Source organism: Balaenoptera borealis (assembly GCF_965194805.1).
Source record: "Balaenoptera borealis genome assembly, chromosome: 7".
Taxonomy (NCBI): Eukaryota; Metazoa; Chordata; class Mammalia; order Artiodactyla; family Balaenopteridae; genus Balaenoptera; species Balaenoptera borealis.
This window is the reverse complement of record NC_138864.1, coordinates 117,617,187-117,638,194: the sequence shown is the minus strand read 5'-3', so window position 1 is coordinate 117,638,194 and position 21,008 is coordinate 117,617,187. Positions and strand designations below refer to the sequence as shown.

The window sequence follows — 21,008 nt, the reverse complement described above, 5'->3', positions numbered from 1 at the left end:
TTATTTTGTTCATCATCTCTATTCCATATGAGATGAGCGAAGAGGGTTCAATCACTTGCCAAGTTCTCACAGAGAGGAAGCAGCAGAGCTAGGCCTTGACCTGAAAGAGCTTGGTTCTAGAGCCCACACTCTCAACACAGAGCGCCCTTCAGAGGAGGACATCTGAGAAGGGACAGAGGCCCTGATTATGTACGCAGGACCTCTAGGCCACTGTGAAAACTTGGCTGATACGGTGAAGGAGATGGGGGGCCCTGAAAGGTTTGAACAGAGCAATGACATGATCTTAGTTATATGTTAACAGGATCACTATTGCTGCTTTGTAGAAAGTGGGGTATGGGAGGGGGTATGGGAAGCAGACAGAGCAGTTGTAAGGCTTCGGCAATGATCCAGGCCAGATATCCACCCCCTACCCCTTCAGAGCAAGACGCTGGCCTTGTTCATGTTAATACTCCTCTTGCCAAGCACAGTACCTGGCATAATAATGATGGTTGAATGAAATCTTTGGCAATGGCAGTCATACTAGTCATACAGGGGAGGAACCATGCACTTGTCCATATTAAAAACATAGTCTATGATCAGTCACCCTCAGGGGTGATAGAAGGCATGCAAATGGAAAGAGGTACCATCTCAAACCTTAGTTCACAGAGAATATATGCTCTGTCTGCTGCCAGTTTCCTTAAAACCCATAAGCAAATCCTGCTCTCCTCTCCACTCATGTGGGTCCAGATGGGCATGCAAAACTGGGCTTAGGAAATCAAGACCTTGTCTTATTTGCATCCCTGATGCCAGGCCATGGTCCTCTGGGAAGGCTGTTGTTACAGAAACACCCGGGTTTATTCAAAGCTTCTGCATCACCCAAGAGATAGAACCATCATTCTTCTACTCTTATGATGAGCCTTTGTGTGTATCCAAGAGATATTCTAAAGCAACAATATCCCTCTAAGTTTACTGTCAGAACTTTTCATGCACTCACTCTGGGATAGCTCTAGAGCAAGAGCTGGATGTCTTGTGAAGGAAAGGTCATGGCTCAGAATGTACACTTACCCTTCTCTGCTGGGCGGTATTTGAGTCTTAGATTAGCCAAGTAAGAAGAGACATCATGGTGACTCTGACTGCCATCGTAACTGTGCCCTATGAAGTCAGGAATGCATTTCTGTTCTTTTCAGTCCTGGAGTTTGCAGTAGGGATCCTGGTCAATGCCTTCATTTTCTTGATGAATTTTTGGGTCGTGGTGAGGAGGTGGCCACTGAGCAACTGTGATCTTGTCCTGCTGAATCTCAGCCTCACCTGGCTTTTCCTGCACGGGCTGCTCTTTCTGGATGCCATCCAGCTTATCCACTTCCAGTGGATAAAAGACCCGCTGAGCCTCTGCTACCAGACCATCCTCATGCTCTGGATGCTCGTAAATCAAGCTGGCCTCTGGCTCACCACTTGCCTTAGTCTCCTCTACTGCTCCAAGACTGTCCATTTCTTTCACACCTTCCTCCTCCGCTTGGCAAGCTGGATCTCCAGGAAGATCCCCCAGATGCTCCTGGGTGCTATTTTTTCCTCCTGTGTCTGCATTGTTCTCTATTTGTGGGACTTTTTCAGTAGATCTCACTTCTCAGTTGCAACCATGCTACTCATGAATAACAATACAGAACTCAATTGAGAAATTGAGAAAACTCAATTTCTTTCATTCCTTCCCCTTCTGCAGCCTGGGGTCCATCCCCTCTTTCTTGCTTTTTCTGGTCTCTTCTGGGGTACTGACTGTCTCCCTGGGGAGGCACATGAGGACAAGGAGGGCCAAAACCAGAGAGTCTCGGGACCCCAGCCTGGAGGCCCATATCAAAGCACTCAGGTCTCGTCTCTTTCTTCCGCCTGTATGTGGTGTCCTTCTGCGCTGCCTTCATCTCGGTGCCTTTGCTGATGCTGTGGCACAACAAGATCGGGGTCGTGGGCTGTGCAGAGATACTGGCAGCCTCCCCTCGGGGCACACAGTCATCCTGATCTCAGGCAATGCCAAGCTGAAGGGAGCTGTGGAGACCATTCTTCTCCAGGCTCAGAGCAGCCTAAAGGTAAGGGCGGACCGCAAGGCAGATCCCAGGATGCCAGATCTATGTTGAGAGTGGACATGAAACGGGTTCTTCATAACTATGCCTCTGATTGTTCATAAAGCCTTCAGAAACCTATTCCAATTTCTTTTCTAAGGTATAACTCCAAGTCTCTCTACTTTACATCCATGATCCCACCCATAGTAGAAAAAAATAATTAAAGCTCTACACATGGCCTAGGCAAGTAGAATGGCATTGGTTGTCTAGATAAAATGAACAAAATATAGAAGTGAAGTATTCAGTGTAAATTCTTTGTATACTATAGCTTACTAGTGCTTGGTATAAGCCAAACCATGAGAAATCCCCTCTTATGAAGTGATATCTAAATCCCAAGATAGCATGGTTGGTTTTTCACATGACTGCTATTTCTTAACATGAGTGCTAGTGGGACTTCCCCAGTGGTCCAGTGGTTAAGACTCCGCGCTCGCAAGGCAGGGGCCCTGGATTCGATCCCTGGTCAGGGAACTAGATCCCGCATGCCACAACTAAGATCTGGCACAGCCAAATAAATAAATATTTTTTTTAAAAAACAGGTGCTAGCATATAATATTTGAACATATTGACTACTATGGCAATTATATTATCCTCCTCAAGCTCCACAATATTCATGGAAACATAAGATATGAAAAGACAAACTTGGAAGAACAATGATGTCATCAGCTTCAAGAGGTACTACATTAAAACACCTACAGGAACCAAAGGATGGGTCATTTTGTCTGAAAATGCACTGATTCAGAAATGTACATTCACCTGCTTTAGAGTGGGAGAAAAAGAGAGGTAGATACTTGCTCAGTGGGTGCCCTGGATGTCAAAGCCTCTGTGTGTCTCCTGGCTCTACTCCACTTGCTCATGAGGACAGTGCTTTGCCTGGTACCAAGCACCGGTCAGTCTAGTTGGGGAACCTGCCAAAATAGCCTCGCTAAAAGGCCTATTTGTGGAGACTGGCATTCTCTGCCTGCCTGCACAGGAACCTAGCCGGGAAGGCTTTCCTCAAATCACATCCTAAATGGCTCAGCAGAGAGAAAGGTATACCAGACATAGATCTTTATGGGCTTCAAAGCACAGCCCATGACCACAGTGGCTCCTGGTTCTGCTGGCTGTGGGTGCTGCTGAGGACTGCTTCCTCCTCCCAGGACCTGTTCTTGATAACTCCAATCCCTCCTCTCAGTTTTCCCAAATTATCCTTTTTGCCACCTCCAATGGCTGCAAAATTTGTGCCTTCATCTGGTTTCCTTTCCTTGGTGGACACCAAAGTTATCCTAGAACTTCCTCAAAGACAGTGGTCCCCACTCTTGGCTGCACATTAAAATTGCCCGGGGAGCTTTTAAAATCTCAATGCCCAGGCCACATACTAGGCTGATTAAATCAAATCTCTGGAGATTGAACCCAGGCGTCACTTTTTTAAAGATCCCTGAGTGATTCCAGGGTGCAACCAATATTGAGAACCACTGTTCCAGATGCTCTTTTTCTTGAGCTGGATCATGTGACCCTCTGACTGAACTGTATTGTGACCTTTTAATTCCACCTTTCCCTAAAGTACTTGGAGGAATATGAAAGAAAACCTTAAAGGACATCCTTTCTTATTCTTCTTTCTCTCTTTTTTCACAAACTCTCTCTGGACAGGTCTCCATTACATCTTACTTCTCTCCACAGCTTTATTTTTATTTAACATTATATTTTGATGTAATTTCATACTTAAAGTTGCAAGAATTTCCATATACCCTTTATCCAGATTTACTCATTTTTTACATTTTGCCCCATTTCTCTCTCCTTTCTGCCCCCAATTACAATCCAAAAATATAGGGTTCACTTTAGTCTTCCACTTTTATATATTTGTAACTCCCTTCTCTAACCATGAGAAATATCCTCCACTTATACTCTATATATTTGCCCATTTGCTTACGGCTAGAATACAGAGAAAGTGGTTTCAGAATTGCTATAACACTGCAAAAAGCAAAATTAACTAGAGTTCAATATTTGTTTACAGATTTTTTTCATTTTTAGGCAAAATTTATACACAGCAAAATACACAGATGTTAAATGTACAACTTGGTGAGGCTGGATAAGTATGAATATATATATATTTTTTTCATGTAACCAACACCCCAAATATGATATACAATATTTCCATCAGCACAGAAAGTTCCAGTATTCCTCTTCCAGTAAATCTCCACCCACCATGGGCAACCACTGTACTAATTTCTTTCCAAAGGTTCTTTCTTTCCATAGATCATTCCTTCCCATAGATTAGTTTTGCCTGTTCTTGTACGGAATCATGTGGTATAGACTCTTGTTTTGCTACTTTAACTCAACATAATGCCTTTGAGATTCACCCTTAATAGTATGTGAGTCATAACTGGTTTATCCACTTTTGATGACCATTTGCATTGTTTACGGTTTGGAACTATTATGAATAAACATTCTTGAATTCATCTTTTTGTAGCCACAGTTTTCATTTCTCTTAGATAAATACTTAGTGGAATTACTGTGTCATAAAGTTGATGTACATTTAGCTTTACAAGAAACTGCTAAAGAGTTTTCTAGAGTGATTCTAGCATTTCACGCTCCCATCAACAATGTAGGAGAGTTGTTCTACATTTTCACCAACATTTGGTATTGTCAGTCTTTTTAAATTTGGGCCATTCTAGTGGAGGTGAATGGTATCTCAATCTCGTGGTTTTAATTTGCATTTCCCTGACAACTAGTAATATGGAGCACCTTTTCATGTGGTCCATGGCCATTTGAACATCTTCTATTATAAAGCTACTATTTGACTTGTTTGCCCCTTTTTTAATATTCAGTTGTCTTTTTATTATTTCTTTGTAGAAGTTTATTGATCTGCAGCATTTGTGTGTGTGTATGTTCTTAAAATATATATATATATATATTTAAAAAATATTCAGCCTGTAAAAAACTAAAAATAGAGTTACCATATGATCCAGCAATCCCACTCCCAGACATATATCCAGAAAAGATGAAAACTCTAATTCAAAAAGATACACGAACCCCAATGTTCACAGCAGCACTATTTACAATAGGCAAGACATGGAAGCAACCTAAATGTCCATTGACAGATGAATGGATAAATAAGATGTGGTATATATATAAATATAATGGAATATTAATCAGCCATAAGAAAGAATCCATTTCCAGCAACATGGACTGACCTAGAGATTATCATACTAAGTGAAGTAAATCAGAAAGGAAAGACAAACATCATATGATATCACTTATATGTGGAATCTTAAAAAATGATACAAATGAACTTATTTACAAAGCAGAACAGACTCACAGACATAGAAAACAAACTTATGGTTACCAAAGGGGAAAGGGGGCAGGGAGGGATAAATTAGAAGTTTGGGATTAGCAAATACAAACTACTACATATAAAATAGATAAACAACAAGGCCCTACAGTATAGCACAGGGAACTATATTCAATATCTTGTAATAAACTACAATGGAAAAAAATATTTAGTCTAAAAATCTATGAACAGGATATAGCTCTTCATTTATTTGTCTATAATTTCTCTCAGCAATATTTTATAGTTTTTAGTGTAGAGGTCTTGCATGTCTTTTGATAAAATTATACCTAGGTATTTAATATTTTATAATGTTACATACAGTAATGTTAAATGGGGTATTTAAATCTTCATATTTCAATTATTTGCTGCTAGTTTATAAAATTTTTGTACATTAACCATGTATCTTGTCACTTTCCTAAATGAATTTAATAGTGCCAATAGCTTTTTGTAGGTTCTTTGAAATTTCATACTGAAACAATCATGCCATCAGCAAATAAGAGAACTTATATCTCCCTTCTCAATCTTTATGGCCTTTATTTAACTTATTTCACTGGCTGGAACCATCAGTACAATCTTGATTAGAAATAATGTGAGTATACATCCTGCCTCATTCCTTATCTTACAAAGAAAACATTATTTCATCATTGAGTATAATATCAGCTGTAGATCTCTTATAGATCTCCTTTATCAGATTAAGAAAGACCATTTTTATTGCTAGTATGCTAAGAATTTTTATCAACGGAGGTTGAATTTATTGAAACGAGTGAATGGTTTCTATTTTGAACACAGTGATTTATACTGAAAAAATTTTGCATGTTAAATCAGTCTTGCATTCCTGGGATAAGTCCCAATTAGTCATAATGTATTATTTTTATATGTTGCTCTATTTGACTTGCTAACATACTGTTAAGAATCTTTGCATCTATCTTAGTATGTACTATTAACTTAACTTTTATTCTTGGTAGACTATATTTGTTACTTGCCCTTTCAAAGAGAATCTGTGGGTTATAAACTTTATGAATCCTCTATGTCTAAAATTGTTTGCCCAGCTAAAATAGGTTAGCTGAGTATAGAATTCTACATTCAAGTTTATTTTATCTTAATTATATGAAGATATTACTACTTTGTCTTCTCAAAAACAGTATTACTAATGTTATTCTATTTCTCATTCCTTTGTAGTTTATTTTTCTTTTCTATATAAAGTTTCTCCTCAGAAGTGAATTTCTTTCCATTATTTTCTTAAGTTTCATTTTGTTATTTCTAGTTATGGGTGTTTGTTCTTCTGTTTGTTTTTTAATCTTGCTTGGTAGCTAGAGAAACCTTTAATCTTAGGAGTCATGTTTTCTTCACTTTTGGAAAATTCTTGGTCATATTTCTTTAATATTATCTCCCCTCTATTCTCTCTCTTTTTTCCTTCTGCAACTTCTTTTAGCTGAATATTTAGATTCTGGACCTATTCTTGTCTTTGACTTTTCTTTAATATTTTCAGTATTTTGGGACATGTTCAGGGAAGTTTCTCAGCTCCGTTTTCTAGCACATTTTTTAATTCCTTTGTTTTTTTTTAAATTAAAATACATTTTTTTAATTAATAGAATTTTTATTTTGTTCTTCATAAGCACCTGTTCTTTATCATAATGTTTGGTTCTAACTCTTTGAAGCTAGTTTTTGGAAGAAGTTACCTCCTTTGGCTCTTTGAGAATATTAAATATTACTTTAAAATCCTTTTTAGGCTGCATTATGACCTTTAATTCCTAGGTTATATGTTCTTTTGGTGGTTGAGTTTATCTGTGTTTCTGTAAAGATGTTGGTGTTACTTAGCAGTTTTGTCATTTTTAGCTGTTTGTACAGGAATTCTTTCCACACTCTGTGGCAGGAATTTCTCCTAGTATAGTGGCTTCACAATTGTGTAGATACTAACCTTGAAGATGGCTTAGCTTTAGATTTGTCTGCTGGGCAGAGACATATCAGAATTTGTTTCCAAGAAACACAGCCCTAGTTCCCGCTTCATGATAGTAAAGCAGCAGACTCTGTGGTGGTTTTGAGTTTGTTTTACTCTTTTAGAAATGCTTCTCCAATTCTGGTTCATGAAACTTTCTCTTACTTGTTTTTGAGTGTGGCTAAAAATTTGTGCATTAAAAAAATATGTATATATCATTTTAATGGGTTTTGTGTAGAGGGGAGATATTTTATCAAATTTCTCATGTGCCACCTTGAACTTAAAAAGAATCACTGATATTTCTAGTTTTCTAAAATATTTTATAAAGAATAAGAGTTATTTTTAACACATATCCTTTCAGCAACGATTGAGTTAAATATGACTGTATCCTCTGTTGTGTTGACATGATATATTACATCAGTGATTTCTGAAGAGAAGTGTGAGTGCCTCCGTAGCTGTTTGCCTGCTTTATGTTAAAGAATATTTTAATAGTTCCTATGGGGTACTTTTTTTTTTTTTTTCTTTGTTTTGTTTTCCACTTCCTCATTCTTTAAAAGTGAGGTCCACTTAAGTCTGGTGTTAGAATTTGTATGAGTGGATTTCCCTAGATCTAGTTTTATCTTCAAATGATGACTGGAAGAATATTTCTCTGACCTTACTATTTCACTTAGACTTTAGTCTGAAGATCTGGTTGATGTGTAAAACATTTAGTTAAATTTCTAGTATTTAGTTGTCATTTATCACATTATTTTTCCTAAATTTTCCTGCTTTCCTGTTGGGTCATTTCTCTTTGTGTGGGGAAATATATTCCTGGAAAAGTTGAAATTGATTATTATATTTCAACTGAGTAATAGTCTCTTTTTTTTCTAGAGGAAAACTATAATACTATTTTTGAAATGAAACGCACCTGTTGGTCTAGAGATTCTATACTTCACTGAGGGTATTAATGGTCCAAATTATACTCACTTCTGTCTCTAAAAATACTACATTCTTTGTGTATAGGCCTGAAATGTGAAAAATACAGTACTAACTAGAGACCTAGAATATTGTCCTAACCCTGCACCTCATAAAGCTTTGCAGTAATTTCTTTTTAACCCAGAAATGGCTTTCTGGCTTCTATTCAGCAAAAGTTCCGTATCTCTTAGAGAGGCATGGAGAAGGGTATTGAAGTCTCCATTTTCCTCCTTGACTTTGTTATTTTGCTTCATTGTTATTGTTTTAACTGCTACTGCTCTTAATATTCAATACCAAAAGCACTACAGACCTCAAACATAAATAAAAATTTTCTCTGCTTTTGTAAATTTCAAAAAAAAAAAAAAAAAAGAATCTTTGCATCTATTTCCATGAGAAATACTAACTTCTATTTTTCTTTTTTTCTTTTAAATATCTTTGTTAAGTTTGGTATCAAGGTTATTCTGGCCTCATAATATAAATTGAGAAATGTTTCCTCTGTCTTTATTTTCTTTAAGATTTTGTAAAATTGGTATTATTCCCTCCTTAAATATTTGATAGCATTCACCAGAGAAGTCATTTGGGCCTGAAATTTCCTATTCAGGGAAAGTTTTTTAATTATAATAATTACAATTTATTTAATAGATACAGTAGTATTAAGATTGTCTATTTCTTCTTGTGTCTATTTTTGTAAGTTGTGCTTTTAAAGGAATTTGTCTCTTTCATCTAAGTTTGTAAATGTATTGCCATAAATTTGATCATATCCCTTTATTATCTTCTTAATGTCTATAGTATCTGCTTTGCTATTCCCTCTTTCATTACCAATTTAGATAACTTTTGTTATCTCTTTTTAATTCATCACTCTAGGTAGAGATTTATCAATTTATTGATAATTCCAAGAAATCACCTTTTGGTTTCGTTTATTTCCTCTATTTCTTTTATTTTCTTCTACCTATTTTTTTATTATTTATTATTTCCTTCCTCTACTTTTTAGGTTTAATTTCTCTTCCTGATTTAGCTTCTTAAGTTAGAGAATTAGATCATTGATTTTAAGTCTTTTTTTCTGTTCTAATATAAACATTTAAAGCTTTAAGCTTTAAGTTTCCTGCTAAACACATTTTGCCACATCCCCACATATTTCAATACATTGCATTTTCCCCCAGCTTTATTGAGGTATAATTAATGTATAATGTCTGTAAGTTTACAGTGTACAATGTAACGATTTGATTTCACATATATATTGCAAAATGTTTACTACAATAAGATTAGTTAACACATTCTTTACTCACATAATTACCATTTTGTTGTTGTTGTTGTTATAGTTAGTGAGAACACTAAATCTTTATTCTCATAACAACTTTAAAGTATACAATATAGTATTGCTAAATATAGTCACCACGCTATACATTAGATCCCAAGAACTTATTCATCTTATAACTGAGAATCTGTACCTTTTGACCACCATATCCTCATTTCCCCCATGCCCCATCCCCTGGCAACCTCCATTCTACTCTCTGTTTCTATGAATTTGATGATTTTAGATTTCAAAATAAGTGAGATCATATAGCACTTGTTTTTCTCTATCTGGCTTATTTAGTAATATAATGTCCCTTAGGTTCATCTATGTTGTTGCAAATGGCAAATGGCAAGATTTCCTTCTTTCTCACAGATGAATAATATTCCATATTATATATATATATATGTGTGTGTGTGTGTCTGTGTGTGTATACACACATCCATCTTTCTTATGCATTCATCTTAGGTTGTTTCCACATCTTGGTTGTTGTGAATAATGCTGCAATGACCATAGACGTGACCACCTCTCTCTGAGATACTGATTTCATTTCCTTCGGAATATATACCCAGAAGCAGGATTGCTGGATCATATGGTAGTCCTATTTTTAACTTTTCAAGGAACCTCCATACTGTTTTCCATAGTGGCTACACCAATTTGCATTCCCATCAACAGTGTGCAAAGGATCTTTTTCTCCACATCTTCATTAGCATTTGTTATCTCTTGTTTTGATAACAGCCATTCTAACAGGTGTGCGGTGATATCTCATTGTGGTTTTGACTTGAATTTCCCTAATGATTAGTGATCTTGAGCACCTGTTCATATACTTTTTGGACACTTGTGTGTCTTCTTTGGAACAATGTCTATTCAAGTCCTTTGTCCATTTTTTAACTGAATTGTTTTTTTGCTATTGAGTTGTGTGTGTTCCTTAAACGTTTAGGATAGTAACCCCTTATGAGATATATAGTTTGCAAATATTTTCTCCCAGTTGGTAGGTTGCCTTTTCATTGTGTTGATTGTTTCCTTTGCTGTGTAGAAGCTTTTCAATATTCTTTTTTATATAGGATAGACTGCTCTGTTGATGCTGAGTGTAAAGCCATAATTTGCCCCTCCGAAGGTCTTTTCTGATGCTTTTATTCCACTTGATCTCTCAGTAGCTTTCTTTTTTTGATTCAGGTACTATGAGAATGGCTGAGGGCTCAGAGCAGTGAATTAATAGACATGTGCTAGTTTCCTACAGCTGTTTTTAAGATGCTTAATTTAGTTTACAGAAATTTGACATTATGTGCCTAGGTGTGAGTTTCTTTTTATAAAATCTGTCTGGAGTTTGCTGATTTTGTTCAGTCTATAAGTTGATATTTTTCATTAGAGAAATTACGAGCCATATTTCTCCATATGACTCCTCTGGATAGTGCCCTCAAGAAACTTTTTTTTTTCTTTGCTCTCTCAAACAAAAAAAATTGTTTTCTCTTTTCTCTCTTTAAAATTAAAAAAAAATTTTTTAATGAAATATAGTTGATTTACAATGTTGTGTTAGTTTCAGTGTACAGCAAAGTGATTCAAAGTGATATATATATAATTGAATATATATATTATATTCAATATATATATATTCTTTTTCAGATTATTTTCCCTTATAGGTTATTACAGAATATTGAATATGGTTCCCTGTGCTATACAGTAGATGCTTGCTGGTTATCTATTTTATATATAGTAGTGTGTATATGTTAATCTCAAACTCCTAATTTAATAAGTGGAGTGTCAGACCTTTCCCAAAAGTAGTCTCACACACCCCTATGATCCTAGACCACCACTAAGCACCATGTCCAGAAATGTGCTACTCTCTTCTCCTAGGGAAAAGGACCTGCAGGGCATACCCTCCATACTTAAAGTGTTCTCAATAAAAAATTTATCAACGTGTTTCTCCCTTGAACTTTATTATCCTCACGCATTTTGCAAGAAATACCTTGCAAAAGGTAGAGAAGGAGAGATGCAGAATAGCAGGGGAGCTGCAATTGAATAAACTTAGAAATTTCAATGTAAGATCTAAGGGTGATGCAAAGAATAATAAAACATGTTCTGTTTAGTGTAGAATCTTTCATTTACTTGGGGGAATACACACCATCATATAGGGAACATTTAAGTGGTGACAAGAGGCTGTGTGTAATTGAGTGTCAAAATTTTGGGCATAAACAAAATGTGTGACCAGAGTTTAGATCACAGTTTAAGTGAAATGACATAAACAAAGGGGTAGAAGTGATAATAAGCATAGTATATTCTGTACAGGTAGGTCAAGGTCAGATTGTAGAGCCAAGCTCAAGAGCTGAGGCTTCTTCATGTTAATGGTCATAACAAAACCTTAAATGGGGAAGAGACATGATCATAGCAGAGATTTTATAAAGTTTTGCCTGATAGTGTTTTCTAATATTGATTCGAAGGGGAGGAGGTGAGGGTTTTGGGCTATTTGCACTCCAACTGCAGTGACAGATTTCAGAGTAGGATGGGGGTAGTAGGAAGGAGAAACTGAAATAGATATAACAGAGCTTTCAAAAAACATCATCAGCTAGTGACTTGATGTGGTGTTTAACAGAGAAGGAAGAATCAAGGAGGCTTTCAGTGTGTGAGTGTGTTGTAATATAATATAATGACAAACAAAAATAAAGAAGTTGAAAAAGGAAGTTGGATTGAGTTTGTGGAAGATGGTAAATGTGATTTGGAACTTATTGCAACTGGACTGACATCATGTCACCTAGTTGGAAAACACCAGTAGAGCCTTGGAAATGAAGAACTAAAATTCAGATTCGAGGACAGAACTAGAAAGACATATGGTCATCAGAAGAGCAGCTAGTTTGGAAAATATAAATTTTTAATTGGGTTATAAAGGTAGAGGGAAAATGTTGGCAAGGTTGGAGGCCATAAATTTCTGGCAGCAGTAAGTGGGCAAGAAGTAATGATAATCGTTGGAATAGGCCAGATGTGTGTGTGCGTGCATGCGTGCGTGTGTGCGTGCGTGCTTGTGTGTGTGTGTGTGTGTGTGTGTGTGTGTGTGTGTGTGTGCCTTCCCAGCACCTTCTTTCTCCTGAGAACAACCACATCTACCTAGGGGTAACTGCTCCTCACGCTCCAGTTAGGATGTTTACCATGATCCTGCCCCTGACTATATTTGCTGGGTCTTTTCTAGTCCCACCAATGTCTACCTTTGGGATTTTCTAACTCGATCCAAGAAAAATTTGTAAGACATGAAATACAGCAGCTTCTCCTGGTTACGCTTCCTGCCATATTTCCTATCACAAGAGGAAACGAGCAGAGACAAGAGGTAGATATGGCAAGACCTAGTTTTATTTGGTTCTTGATGTTCCAGAGGTTCAGCTATATCCTTTGCCTGCTTTGGTTTCACTGTACAACCCTTTATTATATGTCATGAGCCAACACATACCACTTTCGCCTAACTTAGTTTGAATTGAATTTTTCACTTGCAGCCAAAAGATTTATGACACAATGATCATACATAACCCATGAATGGAAGAGGGGGATGTGACTGGTGAGTAGTACAAAGAGTTTCAGTTATACTGTAATGTTTCATTTCTTGGATTAGGAGATGGGTGTTTATTATACTATTCTTTATCCTTTTTTGTACACCTGAAATATTACATGATATAGTTTTTAAAATACTGCATCAGAGACTTGACATTACATGTCATCTAAGTACTTTGAATATGTTGTTGCTGGGGCATTTACATGGAGGCACACCGCTGTATAATTAGATTCACTCTGTCCTACAAAAAGTCTGATTTGGGAGAACTTATTTAGCACTAAATAATCTAGTTCACTTTCTATGCCAAAATTAGTTTTCAGAAATGAAACAGATGACATGAAATAAATTTCTGAGCCTATAAAAAATTAATTTTCAATATATGTTCTCCAATTTCAAAATTATTGGACAAATGTTCTATTCATATTTAGAAGAACCTATACTTAAAAAGAACTATTTTCCATTTATGAAGCGGAATGCAGTTAAATATGGCTCTTAATTAAAAGGATTCAAGGATAAATTCTGTACTTTACATCTCAATGCACAATATTAACCTGAAATGGCAATCCACAAAAGAAAATAAGTTTTTAGTTCCAAATCAAAGACATGTAACAATTAAATGTTTCTAACTTTCAATTTGTATTTTTTCAATGAATTTAAAATATTGTCTCCAATATCATACATTTGTATTATGTGTTCAGTTGAGTAAAAATAAAAAGTTTCATATAGTTCTGGCAAGTGTTTGTCTTATGCTTGGTTAACTTCATTCAGTATATTCACTGTCAAGTACCTATAGGCATTTGAGTTTGTAAACCACTGGTTTATAAGCCACAATACTATAAAAACGTATAAAGGAAAGGTGTATTTCTTCACTCAGAAGGAGGCGGAAAGATCTCTGAGGTTTAACTTTGGCAGAATTACACACAATATCCATCACCAAACAAAATGATGAAATTTGTGGCTTAATGTACCTCCACTGCAGTTAATTCGCTGTTTACACCAGCCATCACCACAAAATCTGAAGGTCTTACCTTTATAATTGTGTATTTGGCCAATTCAAGAAGCCAAGGAATAGTGTTCCTCAAAAATGATTTTACAGAAATCATTAACACAGAAACTGCCACGTTTAAAAACCATTTTCTTGCAGTTTTGCTTTACAATTTCCAAAATCTTAAGGCCATCTGTTAGCAAAGACACTTCAAGTTTTCTTCTCATAAGTCCATTTTGATAAGTTATATTTGTGTAGTGATTTATCTATTTTATCAAAGTTTAAAACTTTAATGGCTTAAATTTACGGTATTTTCTTACCATCATATTTCATAGAATCTAAAATAGCATCAATTGTAAGATACACCCTTATTTTACATACAACTAAAGAAGAAAAATTCAAAGCTGTCAATTAAACAATGTTTTCTTATCATTAACTATGATATATCCTAAATCCAGAGATGTCATAATGTGAAAAAAAATGTGTTTCTCAGAGTCAGTGAAATATGGTATATTTTAAATCTCAGTGTATGTGTTCCTTTGTTAACTTCTAATGTTGCTTAGTAGATGCATGGAGTACAACAGATTATGGTGTGGTGAATCCAATTCACACAAAGCCCTGTTTTTTCTGTAGTTCCAGACGTTTCAAGCGTGTCTGGTACACAGCTTTAATTACCACATCCATGAATATTTTAGCACAGTGGGTTTCTTGACAAATGATGCAATGAGCAGGTTTCAGTTCTTTGCCATTGTGAAATGTTGCCACAGTGGTTTAAATTCAGTAATAAGTCTGACTTTAACACCTACCATCACAGAATTTCCCCCTAGTCACGCTTACTAATTTGAACTTTCTATAGTAAAATATCAAAGCTTTTCTTAGTATACAGATATAGATCATTTCTTGAAGTTATACATATCATGGGTACCATTTTAATAAATGCATTGGTTGCATAACCTTTTCAATCAATACCACAAGTAAATATAGCTAGCTACTTGTAATTATTATTTATACCCTTGCTTTCATCTGCTGCAATTATAAAACACCACAGATTAATTCCTCTCCAGCAAGTGCTCAGGCAATATTCTAAGCGACAGTACTTCTGGCTATAATATATTCATGAATGTTTGATTCTGTTGAAGTCATATAATTTCTCCTTCACTTCGTAGACAATCTTTAAGAAATTCATTGTCTGTAAAGGATTTTATGGCCACTTTTCCACAAAAGCATTTGGGAAACATGTTCTATTTTCATTCAGAAGTTAATCATGGAAAATCTAGTTCTTTCAGTTAATTGAGTTTTCATCATATGCCTTTTCTATAGAGCAGCTGTTCTTTAATTTGTTTCATAACTGTATTTAAGTTTTATTTTTTGGTGAAGACACATTTTGCATTTTCAATAATACATAAAATATTGTTTACTTTTTGCAAAGAAAGATGTTCTCTCCCATTTTTCTGAAAGCATATACTCTTCATTCTACTTTTTGTTTTCCCTCTTTCAATAGACTTTAAACAACTCTTGCTCTACTCCAGGAAAAAAAAAATAGCTATGTAAACATGATAATAGCTGGTACAGTAACTGGATTTCTTCCAGTGAGATGGTGAGATTGGAGGCAGACCGAGCGAGCCCTGACCCCTGCTCCAACTAACTACTGCCCAGAGGGAATGTGTTTTCAGCAGTGTCAGATCTTCTAGATACCTGGATAGCTATTGAAATCTCCAAAGCTTCAAAATGTTAATTCAAATTTCTTTCTGCTTAACACATCAAACAGAATATAGCTGCAATCTGTGGGGCACCAGTTTGTAACCTCTGCTACCAATTTGCAGCCTCTCCCTAATGGGATATGAGAGAGTATTTTTCTGTTTGAGCAGAAAAGAAATGAGGAACTAAGACAAAGAACCATGAGATAAACTCCTAAGAAGGTGCTATTTAGGCTGAATAACTCAGAATGTAATGTGGGCCTATTATCTACTGGTGCACATAGCCCTGCAGAATCCTCCTGAAAGTTGCTGAGTCTCCAAACTAGAGAGAAGGGTAGACTCTTTCATCTTACTAAGCTTCCTATCCATTAGGCCTATAGTCTGGAGACCACAGAGAGGCTCTGAGAGCTCCCAGTATGGAGAGAGTGGGGGCTGGGTGGAGGTCTAACAGCCACAGCCCATGAGCAGTTACAAGTCAAACTCTGTATTGCACTTGACTTATATTATTAGTTCCTAGATCACAATGTTTCTCCATCAGAACTTTAGATATCAATTTATGGTCTTCTGGGATTTAGAATTTTTGAACACAAATCTGAAGAATAGTGTTTTACCTCCTTCTTAGGTTTTTCTACCTAGAAGCCTCTGGAATATATTTTACCTACTTTTTAAAATTAAAACAAATCACCAGAATTATGCAGGTCTGAATCTAATTTCATTGATTTTGCCTGACTTTCAGCCTTTTCAATTACATTTTCTTCCACAGTTTCTTTGGTTATTACTGCTGTTTATTAAGTTTTCGTGTTTTCTCTTCTGCAAACCACAGCATATGTAAATGACCTGCTAGATCTGACATCACATCTCTCTTTCTCTCTCCTCTAATCACATTTCTTTTTTCCTTTTTTCTATGAATTCTGAATTAATATTTTAGTAATATCTTCAAATATTCTCATTTTTTTCTGGAGCATCTTATCTGCTATTCAGACCTCTTCCCTCCACTGATTTTTTTTTAATCAATAATTAAATCTTGAAGCATTTGTTTTTTAATTTCATTATATTAGGTCATATTCTTTTTATAAAATCAGTGTTCTCTAAACTCTGAATGAAAACATAAGTGAGATGTTTTCTAACATTTCCTATGAATTATAATGACTTTATTTCACAGACAGGCATTGGATCTTTTTTTTTCATAATGCTCATCTTATTTTAAGTTATTATATTCTCACACATCCATTGATTTTTTTTTTTTTTTTTTTTTTTGCTATATATTAAACTTTGAAGTAGGAGGTTAGCAAGTCTTTTACCCCACATTTGAAGTTGTGATGGGACCTGATAGATGTTGGAAGGGTTAAATATAGTAAGATTTGATGAAGGAAGATGGGGGAAGTATTTTATTTTCTCTGGTTCTGTTTTGCCAGGCTACAGACAACCTGAGCAGAAAGTCTGATCACTGAACATAGTGTTTCTTCTGCCTGGTGCTGTGGCAGCTTGACAGAAATGAAGTCATGTCCTCCCTACCCAATTGAATGACTGTCCTCAGCAGAAGGACTTCTAATTTATTCATTGAGCCACTGCACAGTGTGAAAGCCAAGCGTAAGCATCTCCCTAGGATCTCTGTGCTAGAACCTGACAGCCTTCCCACAGGCTCTAAAGCATCCCCTCTCCAAGCTCCAGAGCCACACCTCACCTCCAGGCCAAAACTCTTTAGATTAGGGTATATATCATAGAGTTCTCCTAGGGGGTCCTTCTAGTTACTCCCAAAGCAGGCTTATTCTGTGCATTCTGTGAATTCTGGATTGTCACCTTGTCTGAGTGGTAATGTACATTAAAATAACACAGTAGTGGTGATATGTCTGTGAATATAAATTAACTCTATCACAAACTAGGGGGTGGTTAGCTACCATCTGATGTACTAGAGTCATAATTCATACTCCAGGGTGGTTATTTAAGATATGAAGCTTTCTAATCGGGTATTAGTATCTTCAGAAATGGTCTAGCACTTAAAGTTTCCTTACTGAAAACTACAATAGCAAATGGGTTAATTAACATGAAGAATACAACACAAATTTTTAACTGATTAGGAATATTTTGTGGACCCTACAAGTGAATAAATTGCAAAAATCCAACAAACCTAGAAGTCTGATGTCATGCTGCAGTGTTCTAAGCACTATGGAGGAGCTGCAGTTACAGCAGTGATGAAGAAAGACTCAGCCCTGCTTTCATAATTTCATAGAATCTAGGAGGGAAAGCAAACAATGCATTATCATGCACTTTCCCCTCAAGGATAAAATATGAGACCATATCATGAGACCATAGATAAGGAGCACCTAGAGCCAACTGGGGCAGGGAAGGAGAACTGGCAGGAAAATTTTCCTGAAAAAAGTAACATTTAACCTGAGACCCAAAGGATGAGTCAGAATTATCTATTAAAGAGAGTATACAGGAATATAGGACCGGCACTGTCCTATATAAGTGGTTGCTCACTTCCTTTTTTTTTTTTTTTATATATATATTTTTTGTTTGTTTGTTTTCCTTTTTCTCTTTTTGTGAGTGTGTATGTGTATGTCTCTTTGTGTGATTTTGTTGGTATAGCTTTGCTTTTACCATTTGTCCTAGGGTTCTGTCTGTCTGTTTTTTTTTTTTTTTCAGTATATGTGTTAGTGCTTGTTATCATTGCTGGATTTGTTTTTTGGTTTGGTTGCTCTCTTCTTTCTTTCTTTCTTTCTTATTTTATTACTTTTTAATTTTTTTAATTTATAATAATTTTTTTTAATTTTTTATTTTAATAACTTTATTTTCTTCCTTCCTTCCTTTCTTTATGGTCCCTTTTCTTCTGAGCTGTGTGGCTGACAGGGTCTTGGTGCTCTAGCCGGGTGTCAGGCCAGAGCCCCTAAGGTGGGAGAGCCAAGTTCAAGACACTCGTCCACCAGAGACCTCTGGGCTCCACGTAATATCAAATGGCAAAAGCTCTCCCAGAGGTCTCCATCTCAATGCTAAGACCCAGGTCCACTCAATGACCAGCAAGCTACAGTGCTGGACACCCTATGCCAATCAACTAGCAAGATAGGAACACAACCTTACCCATTAGCAGAGAGGCTGCCTAAAATCACACTAAGTTCAGAGACACCCCAAAACACACCACTGGACATGGTCGTGCCCACCAGAAAGACAAGATCCAGCCTCATCCACCAGAACACAGCACCAGTCCCCTCCACCAGGAAGCCTACACAACCCACTGAACCAACATTACCCACTGGGGGCAGACATCAAAAACAACGGGAACTACAAACTTGCAGCCTGCAAAAAGGAGACACCAAACACAGTAAGTTAAGCAAAATGAGAAGACAGAAAAGTACACAGCAGATGAAGGAGCAAGGTAAAAACCCATCAGACCAAACAAATGAAGAGGAAATGGGCAGTCTACCTGAAAAAGAATTCAGAATAATGATAGTAAAAATGATCCAAAATCTCAGAAACAGAATGGAGAAAAAACAAGAAATGTTTAACAAGGACCTAGACAAACTAAAGAGCAAAGAACCAATGATTAACAACACACTAAATGACATTTAAAATTCGCTAGAGGGAATCAATAGCAGAATAACTGAGGCAAAAGAATGGATAAGTGACCTGGAAGATAAAACAGTGGAAATAACTACTGCAGTGCAGAATAAAGATAAAAGAATGAAAAGAATTTAAGACAGTCTCAGAGACTTCTGGGACAACATTCAATGCACCAACATTCGAATTATAGGGGTCCCAGAAGGAGAAGAGAAAAAAAAAGAGACTGAGAAAACATTCTTGAAGAGATTATAGTTGTTAACTTCCCTAATATGGGAAAGGAAATAATCAATGAAGTGCAGGAAGCACAGAGAGTCCCATACAGGATAAATCCAAGGAGAAACACACCAAGACACTTATTAATCAAACTATCAAAAATTAAATGCAGGGCTTCCCTGGTGGCGCAGTGGTTGAGAATCTGCCTGCCGATGCAGGGGACACAGGTTCGAGCCCTGGTCTGGGAGGATCCCACATGCCGCGGAGCAACTAGGCCCGTGAGCCACAACTGCTGAGCCTGCACGTCTTGAGCCTGTGCTCTGCAACAAGAGAGGCCGTGACAGTGAGAGGCCCACGCACCACGATGAAGGGTGGCCCCCGCTCGCTGCAACTGGAGAAAGCCCTCGCACAGAAACGAAGACCCAACACAGCCAAAAATAAATAAATAAATTAATTAATTAATTAATTTTTTTAAAAAAAATTAAATGCAAAGAAAAAATATTAAAAGCAGCAAGGGAAAAGCAACAAATAACATACAATGGAATCCCCATAAGGTTAATAGCTGATCATTCAGCAGAAACTCTGCAAGCCAGAAGGGAGTGGCAGGACATATTTAAAGTGATGAAAAGGAAAAACCTACAACCAAGATTGCTCTACCCAGCAAGGATCTCATTCAGATTCGACGGAGAAACTAAAACCTTTACAGACAAGCAAAAGCTAAGAGAATTCAGCACCACCAAACCAGCTCTACAGCAAATGTTAAAGGAAATTCTCTAGGCAAGAAACACAAGAGAAGGAAAAGACCTACAACAACAAACCCAAGACAATTAAGAAAATGGTAATAGGAACATACATAACAATAACTACCTGAAATGTAAATGGATTAAATGCTCCAACCAAAAGACACAGACTGGCTGAATGGATACAAAAACAAGACGCGTACATATGCTCTCGACAAGAGATCCACTTCAGACCTAGGGACACATACAGACTGAAAGTGAGGGGATGGAAAAAGATATTCCATGCAAATGGAAATCAAAAGAAAGCTGGAGTAGCAATTCTCATATCAGACAAAATACACTTTAAAACAAAGACTATTATAAGAGACAAAGAAGGACACTACATAATGATCAAGGTATCAATCCAAGAAGAAGATAAAACAATTGTAAATATTTATGCACCCAACATAGGAGCACCTCAATACATAAGGCAAACAGCCATACAAGGGGAAATCGACAGTAACACAATCATAGTAGGGGACTTTAACACCCCACTTTCACCAATGGACAGATCATCCAAAATGAAAATAAATAAGGAAACACAGCTTTAAATGACACATTCAACAAGATGGACTTAATTGATATTTATAGGACATTCCATCCAAAAACAACAGAATACACTTTCTTCTCAAGTGCTCATGGAACATTCTCCAGGATAGATCA

General features: G+C 36.5%; 2 protein-coding genes across 2 annotated transcripts in view; one reads left to right on the top strand and one right to left on the bottom strand.

Annotated features, from left to right (window-relative positions):
- Nucleotides 1-21,008, bottom strand: part of MGAM (maltase-glucoamylase) — a 200,427-nt gene that overhangs the window by 108,915 nt on the left and 70,504 nt on the right. The window lies entirely within an intron of this gene.
- TAS2R38 (taste 2 receptor member 38) lies at nt 1,100-20,035 on the top strand (the record flags this gene model as incomplete). The annotated part of the gene is given in 4 exon segments (XM_082400366.1): nt 1,100-1,648; nt 1,650-1,837; nt 1,839-1,960; nt 1,963-20,035. Coding segments are annotated over 4 exon segments (1,002 nt in total). The 3' UTR covers nt 2,106-20,035.